At 42.4% G+C, this 8,288-nt stretch overlaps 1 protein-coding gene across 5 annotated transcripts; it reads right to left on the reverse strand.

The window, feature by feature from the left end:
* Positions 1 to 439: 439 nt before the first annotated feature.
* On the reverse strand, positions 440 to 8,040 carry LOC311111778 (receptor-interacting serine/threonine-protein kinase 2-like). 5 transcript variants are annotated; one of them, XM_084154605.1, is made up of 12 exons: positions 7,795 to 8,040; positions 5,980 to 6,133; positions 4,946 to 5,095; positions 4,515 to 4,657; positions 4,317 to 4,366; positions 4,017 to 4,166; positions 3,534 to 3,619; positions 3,258 to 3,326; positions 3,021 to 3,162; positions 2,695 to 2,868; positions 2,532 to 2,558; positions 440 to 2,048 (listed from the first exon to the last, which is right to left on the reverse strand). In XM_084154605.1, the coding sequence occupies exons 1-12, from the start codon at positions 7,938 to 7,940 to the stop codon at positions 1,744 to 1,746; spliced, it is 1,596 nt and encodes a 531-aa protein (XP_084010731.1). In that variant the 5' UTR covers positions 7,941 to 8,040; the 3' UTR covers positions 440 to 1,743. The 5 variants fall into 5 exon arrangements, with proteins under 5 accessions (XP_084010731.1, XP_084010730.1, XP_084010734.1 ...); XM_084154604.1 differs by having other exon boundaries at positions 4,017 to 4,169; XM_084154608.1 differs by lacking the exon at positions 2,532 to 2,558.
* Between the last annotated feature and the right edge of the window lie 248 nt (positions 8,041 to 8,288).

Consider the following 8,288-nt stretch of genomic DNA (forward strand, 5'->3'; position numbering starts at 1 on the left):
GAATCAATTATTCAGAATTCAAATGAAATGAATTTGGTTGTCGGCAAGTGAAGCGATTCCCGTTTAATGTGTAATTTATCTCACCTGTGGTCATTTACAGGTACCTTCAGGGTGAAAATAGCCATTCAACCAGTTTTGAAGCGAGAAAACACCCACTGGGCACAGATGTAAATTAATCGTCTATTCCACATTGGTTCAAAGTAATTTCATTGAAATTATGTGGAAACATCATTGATACAAGTGTGTGTGTGTGCCCAGTGGGCAATATATTTGAGCGCAACAGTAATAGGCAAAAATTCTCCAAGTAGACCTACTTTATGCCACTGGATCAAAATTACAACCTCTTTTAAAAATCTTCCTTTGTTTCTGAGTGCATGAACTAAAAAAAAAAAACAAGAAAGTAGCTTCTTGAGTGTCAAGGAGGAGTCTTGATCGAATGTTATGTCGTTATAGATTCATTTGCTTTATTATGCAACTCAAAATATTCAGATCATTAGGCTGTTCACACAGACAGTGCTTTGGGGAAATGACTGTCTTCATCATGATGTTAAACAGACCCCCCCCCTCCAAAAAAAAAAAGATGTACGCTATGGCCAATACTTCACTGGGCCTCTCACTTGACAAGACCCCTTTTTACCCTTTTAGTACATAAACGTCTTTAGACTGTACTTAAAATGTGTGACAATTAGTACTGTGTGAAGCCTGTGGTACGGTGTGAAGACCAGACATGCAATTAGACATTGTATTGCAGTATGAAAATGTATGCACTCACTAACTGTAAGTCGCTCTGGATAAGAGCATCTGCTAAATGACTAAAATGTAAATGTAATTGTTAAAAGGCGGGATGCGCAAGATGGGCAACAAAATCAAAGGGTACCCTGAGGGGAATGTGACATTGACCTACAGGTTCAAGGATTTAACAGATTTACAAACACAAACAACCAGCAAAAGTAGCATAAAATGAGACTTATCTGATGATAAACCAACAAATAATAATCTTGTTACAAGATACCAAGTCAGAAACTGCTGAACAGGATAATCCAAACTATGTTGAACATATAGTTTTGTACAATATGTACGTTATAAACAGGCTGTCAAAAGACGAGCTACATTGTGGCACCATGCAATAACCCACAGAGGAGAGAGGGACAAAAGTCATAACACAGAAAATGTAGCATCTAATATAGAACAAACAGTTCTGTGTGCTAGCTCAGTACTCCCTCAACACATAGTTAACACTCATTATCGCTAGTGATGGGTCATAAACATGATCAAAGCAGATTAATCACTCCTAATCATCCACACAGCTATTCCCTTTCATTGGTTTCTCTCCAACATTGTTTCTATAATTTTACTGTCACAGAAGCGTCCTCTAATCAAACATATTATTGACATCAACTTCAGAGGTAGCACCACTCTGACTGAATACTCAGACTTCAAAGGCATGGATGGGTGTGTCACCAACATGGATCTCTATGTATATAGATGAGTCATTGCAGCTGTTCTGATGAAATTAGGAATCTCAGGTTCTCCAATTGATATTCACTCTGATGGACTGTGGTCTGCCTTAGACCTGAGTCAGTATAGAATAGATTTGGTTAGGGTTCCTCAGCTCTTCACTCCAAGGCTCCAGTCTCAGTTGACTCTCTGAGATACAGTATGACACGATAAACAGTGAACAGATACATTTGGTTAGGGGCCCATCACTACACAACCCCCATTCTAATAACCATCCATCCACCTTCAGTGAGACATCTGTGGAGGGCCACGATTGGTGGCAATGGACATCAGACCAAGGGTGGTAGCTACCAGGGAAGCTGTGTGTTCCCCCAGACAGGCACAGGTGTCCAGTAGGGAGCGTGTGCGAGCAGTCAGTGTCAGAGAGGCAGAGATGACCTCATAGGCCTCCAGGGGAAGGGCCCGCCGTGAGATGAGCACATCCAACAGGTTGTTGAGTCGTCCCTCCGTCATGCCTCGAATTATGCCCTCACGCCTCTCGCGCAGGATACGACAACAGCTCACCGCCGTCGGAGTCACACACCGTGCAGCTGCTGACAAGAAGGGAGGGTGAAGTTTCAGGGATGGTACAAAAACTATAATATCACATCTCTCACACACTCATAAAACACAAATCATGTAGAGAGGACCTTCAGAAAAATACTAAGACAACTCAGAGAAAGAGGACAAGAGAGAAGTAGTAGCTATCTGATATGAAAGACAGTAATTTGTGCAGTAGATTATTTCACTGAATTCATAGCCCTACTAGACAAGTTACCCTCTTATTCAACACACTTTAAAATGTGTGGTAGCCATATATTGCTTTTTAAAAGACAAAATGTTTTTGACTCAGAGCATTTACTGGGACAACAGACAACTTATAGAGAGAAACAAAGATTCTCAAGAGAGGAAATGCATTGGATACAGATAAGACTGTGAAAGGATGGCCATGCAGGAAACCAGCAATCCCCAAAACTGCTTACTGTGCACATACAAACACACAGAGGGAGGCATTGTTTCTAACGTCTACTCACTTTCATATTGCTTTACGTTCTCTTCACCTTTTTCAGCAACATTTTAGAAACATGATAGAAAAAGATAAGTAAATTCTAGATAGCTACAGTCTGGCACTGTACATAAGTTTGCAAACAAAACTGGGTAATAGGTGGGAGGTCTAAGCTTAAACACATTTCCTACCATGGGAGCTGGCAGTGGGCTGGTTGAGAGGGCTCTGTCTGAGGGCTTTGGAGGGGCTGGAGGAGAGTGGGGGTGGTAGGCTCTGTCTTTGTCCCTGGGAGACGCATCCTGTCCCTCTGGGATGCTCAGGAACCGGGCCACTGCTGGAAGACACCACAGAGCCAGTCACACAGTCTGGGGAGAGACACATGTTGCTGTTATACTGTTCGGGATAAGGTATAAATTAATCATGACTTAATAAAGAAGATAAACAACAGGGTGGTTTCACTGACAAACTGAGCACATTCACAAACTGCTCTCATTATCGATCAGTTTGAAGTTCTTACCCTGACAGTGCCTCCTCTGGGGTGCTTCCCCTGTATATATGGCTGTAGGGGGACTAGGGAGTGTTTCACTAGGGCTGGTAGTCTGTGGTAAAGGCAGTGTCTTGTTGCCCACACATTTAGTGTCTCCGGAACCAGCGCAGGCCTAGTAATGAGATATGTAAATATTGTTTTAAATGTAATAGACTTCACAAGCATTAAGTACAGTCATAATACCACAAAAATGTGAACCAAGCTCACCTCTAGGTTGTTTATCTCAATGGGAATATCCTTCACAGGATGTATTTTAGAGTCATGTAGCGCCCTCTCCTGGTAAAGGGACAGAAGACGCATACACATGTTTGCTCATGACGAGAGACTGTTATCAGTGGTAACTGTTGAGAGATTAAAACCACATTAAACATATCCTGATTCCCTCAGTCAAAACAAACCGATAGCAGATCAGGGTTGTGGTAACAGAGAATATCGGACTTCGGAGTGTAATATTAGAACTTATTAAATAAGGATGATCAGTACCTTGCTTTCCCTCACCCTGAGGATAGCCCTTGTCATGGCATCAGGATCAAAGGTTGCTATGGCGCTCCTCAGTTCCAATGCACAGTCTGTGGACAGAGAGCAAGAAGAGGACATGAAAAAGATGTCTGCCAAGTAAACATCACATTGACCATAATGCACCAACATTTCAAGATTGTTTTTATATACACATGGCAGTCATAGGCAATTAAATACATGGATATGGACTAACATCAGATAATAAACAATTACACACAATTTAGATGGCAGAAGTAGGGTATGGGATTGTATCTCCCAGTCCTGGCGTGTGGAACAGAGAGGAGGTGGGTGCTGCAAGTGGTTGTGCCTGTCACTTGTCCTCAACAGGCAGGTGGGTAACCAGTCAAGGAAGGGGGACTTGTAAGGAGAGATCACAAAGTCCAGGCACAGCTGCTCTCTTCACCACTGTCTATCTATACTCTGATTCACCCTCACAGACAGACTCACCCTCTGCTGTTGGACGGCTGTGTGGGTTAGTGCTCCAGCAGTTGTTCATCAGCTGGGAGAGGGTATGGCAGTGGGGCACATGCTTGGGTAGCAGCTCATCCTCCAAGCCTGAATCAACCCCATCCTCACCTGAAAGCAGCTGGAGCAAATCTGCTTGGGCATAGACAATGACATGATGTCTTACAAGTTACAAATGTAATAAAATATTGAGACTGTATGACATACAGCCAGGTATAACCTAGTCTCCTCTGATAGAAACAGAGCTGTGCTTTGAATAGACGGAAAGATATAGAAACACACCTCCACATGGTTGCCTTCTGTTCAAAGTCTCCCACAGCAGCACACCAAAGCTAAAGAGAGAAGATATTCATTGGGTAACTGCATGTTCATTAGTAAAGGCATCTGTAGAAAAGTGTTAAACCCCTCCTGCCCCACCTGGTACATTTCATTGGTGAATATGACTGTTTGAAGTGGCAGGATCATGAAAGGTGATCTCACCTGTACATGTCTGCCTCCACAGAGGGTGTGGTCCCTGTCAGGGCCTCAGGAGACAGGTATACCAAGTCCCTGAAGCAGGGCCCTCCTCCAGCAGAGAGAGAGGAGCCAACCCTCCACTCCCTGGGCAGGCCCCAGTCACTCACCTGGAGGTAGGAACATGAACACCCACACACATTAACATAAACGACAACACACATGAACATAAACACCCACATACAAATCGACAAAAAACACCTGTTCTAACACAGACTCAAACCCACATACGTACACTGTAAAGCTTGCACCTGTAACCGTTCACAATACACCATATCCAATGGCTCATATACCATCAATCAAATGGAGTTCTTTCTCACATTAGTTTCACCACTCAGAGAGAAGGCTTTTGTCTCTGTAGTACAGGATTGGGTCAGTTATCAGTCACTGTTCTCTACCTTGGCCCGGTACTGCTGGTCCAGGAGAACATTGGTGGGTTTCAGGGCCTGGTGGGGGAGTGGTATGCAGTGGAGGTGGCACAACCCCTCTGCCACATCTAATAGGATGCCAAGCCTGAAACTCATCGGTAGACCTGGATACAGCTGGGTCTGACAGGGATAACAAGGGTTGCAATCATTCAACAGATTCAGTATAAACTCTCTAAATAAATAAATAAAGGGGAACTGAAAATGACTAGTGGGGAAAAAAGCACATGACAACACAAAGTTGAAATTGTGAACTGAAAATCCTAAAGAATTCAACCTGATCACGACCCAACTTATTATATGTAAATACAGTTTAACCACAGATAGACTAAGTCATGTGCATTGGAATTAAGTCACATGTCTACTGTCTGACGTTATGTTCCAGCCAGGGCACTTTCTCCTGAACCAGGAAGAGCTCTTTGTGTAAATAAGGCAGTGACAGATGGATCTCTTTTTGCATCAGCCAGGGGCTTTCCAGACACAGCATGTGGGCGACAAGCTTAGCAATGTTCTCCTTGAAAACACGGGAATTGTAAATAAAGCAATCAAAAGAAGGACATTATTTGATTAACTTTATATGTGTCTATCGAAGCTCTGACCACCAGTTTGTTGACATACACTGAGTGTACAAAACTTTAAGAACAGCTGCTCTTTCTATCACATAGACTGACCAGGTGAATCCAGGTGAAAGCTATGATCCCTTATTGATGTCACTTGTTAAATTCACTTAAACCAGTGTAGATGAAGGGGGGGAGACAGGTTAAAGAAGGATTTTTAAGCTTTGAGACAATTGAGACAGATTGTGTGTGTGCCATTCAGAGGGTGAATGGGCAATACTCAATATTAGGAAGGTGTTCCTAATGTTTGGTATACTCTGTGTATACTGTAGGCCACAACCAAGGGAAAAGATGCAGAACCTATTTAAATTAATCAATTAGCCTACTGCCACACACTATACATGCATATTCATATTTGAGTTAGACTGAGTGCTCATATATTACACTGACCTGGTATAGTAGAGAGTGCAGAGAGCCTTCAGGCATCCAGTCATACAGCAGGCCCATCAGACACCAGGCCTTGTACACACCCAGTGGAACCAGAACCCGCTCTGAATGGACTTGTCTGACCACATCCACGTCTCTCATCCACTCAGTCCACTCACTGGGGCAGAACAAAACGCACAGTCAACACACCACATACAAACATATGCAGTAAACAAATATAAACACACAAACACCTGCTGAAGTGGTCTTGGTTCACAAGGCTTTTGTTTACACTAAACAAGTAATCACCATGATGTGACAGATTTGTCATCTTTTAGAAAGTTGTGTGAGAGAGAGAGAGAGAGAGAGAGAGAGAGAGAGAGAGAGAGAGAGAGAGAGAGAGAGAGACAACTGGCCCCACCCTACTAAAATCTGAAGTAAAATGTTTACTGTTTGCTGATGATCTGTCCCCAACAAAGAAGGGCCTACAGCAGCACCTATAATACAAATAATGGTGTTCCAAAAAAGGTTCAGTTGCCAGGACCACAAATACAAATTCCATCTAGAGACCGTTGCCCTAGAGCGCACAAAAAACTATGCCTACCTTGGCCTAAACATCAGCACCACAGGTAACTTCCACAAAGTTGTGAATTATCTGAGAGACAAAGCAAGGGCCTTCTACGCCATCAAAAGGAACATAACATTTGACATCCCAATTAGGATCTGGCAAAAAATACTTGAATCAGTTATAGAACCAATTGGCCTCTACAGTTGTGAGGTCTGGGGTCCATTAACCAACAAAGAATTCACAAAATGGAGACAAACACCAAATTGAGACTGCATGCAGAATTAGGACGATACCTGCTAATTATCCAAATCCAGAAAAGAGCCTTAAAATTCTACAACCACCTGAAAGGAAGCGATTCCCAAACCTTCCATAACAAAGCCATCACCTACAGAGAGATGAACCTAGAGAAGATTCCCCTCAGCAAGCTGGTCCTGGGGCTCAGTTCACAAACACAAACAGACACCACAGAGCCCCAGGACAGTAACACAATTAGACCCAACCAAATCATGAAAAAACAAAGAGATAATTACTTGACACATTGGAAAGAACTAACCAAAAAACTAAGCAAACTGGAATTCTATTTGGCCTTAAACAGAGAGTACACAGTGGCAGAATACCTGACCACCGTGACTGACACAAAATTAACAAAAGCTTTGACTATGTACAGACTCAGTGAGCATAACTCTTGCTATTGAGAAAGGCGGCCATAGGCCATAGGCAGACCTGGCTCTGGAGAGAATACAGATGGAAACTGAGATGCACTTCCTAACATCCTGCCAAATGTATGACCATATTAGAGACACATATTTCCCACAGATTACACAGACCCACAAAGAATTTGAAAACAAATCACATTTTGATAAACTCCCATATCTATTATGTGGAATACCACAGTGTGCCATCACAGCAGCAAGATTTGTGCCACAAAAAATAGCAACCAGTGAAGCACAAACACCATTGTAAATACAAACTATATTTATCTGTCTATTTATTTTCCCTTTCATAGCCTACTTCAACTATTTGCATATTGTTGCAACACTGTACATGGCTAATAATAAAACATTTAAAATGTCTCTATTATTTAGAACACTTTGTGAGTAATGTTTACTGTTCATTTCTGATTGTTTATTTCACTTTTGTTTATTATCTATTCCACTTGCTTTGTCAATCTAAACATGTTTCCCATGCCAATAAAGCCCTTTGACTTGAATTGAATTGAGAGAGAGATAGATTTTGTCATAGAATTTGAGCTTGAGATTTGCCAACTTTACCTTCGACCTGCAGTGCGAGACGACAGGAGCTTGATTGACACTTGTAGCTCTGTTCTCCGGTAAGTACCCCGAAGACACCCGCCTGTGCTAGTTCGGCACAAGATCACATTTAGCACGTCCTCTTCACGAACAGTTTCCACCGCCATCTGATAGGAACAGAAACCAGTCGACTCAATAATAATAGAACTTAGTTTTATTGTGGTTGTTGCTCTGCCATGAATTAATCTATTTGTCTTTCACTGCACTGACAAATTGAACAGCAAGCAGCGAGTTGGGCGTGCTATGATGACAGTGTGTTTACATCTACACGATTGGTTGCTTTGTTCAGGGAAATCCCCTGGCTAGCTACAGTAGGCTATAAAATGAGGGATGAAGTCATTTTTTTACTGTCAATGGTGTAAAAACAGATAAAGGCGGTGGCATCACTTCCATTTGAGAGAGAGAGAGAGAGAGAGAGAGAGAGAGAGAGAGAGAGAGAGAGAGTGAGAGAGAGA

The sequence above is a fragment of the Coregonus lavaretus genome (genome assembly GCF_964263955.1).
Source record: "Coregonus lavaretus genome assembly, chromosome: 37".
Classification (NCBI taxonomy): Eukaryota; Metazoa; Chordata; class Actinopteri; order Salmoniformes; family Salmonidae; genus Coregonus; species Coregonus lavaretus.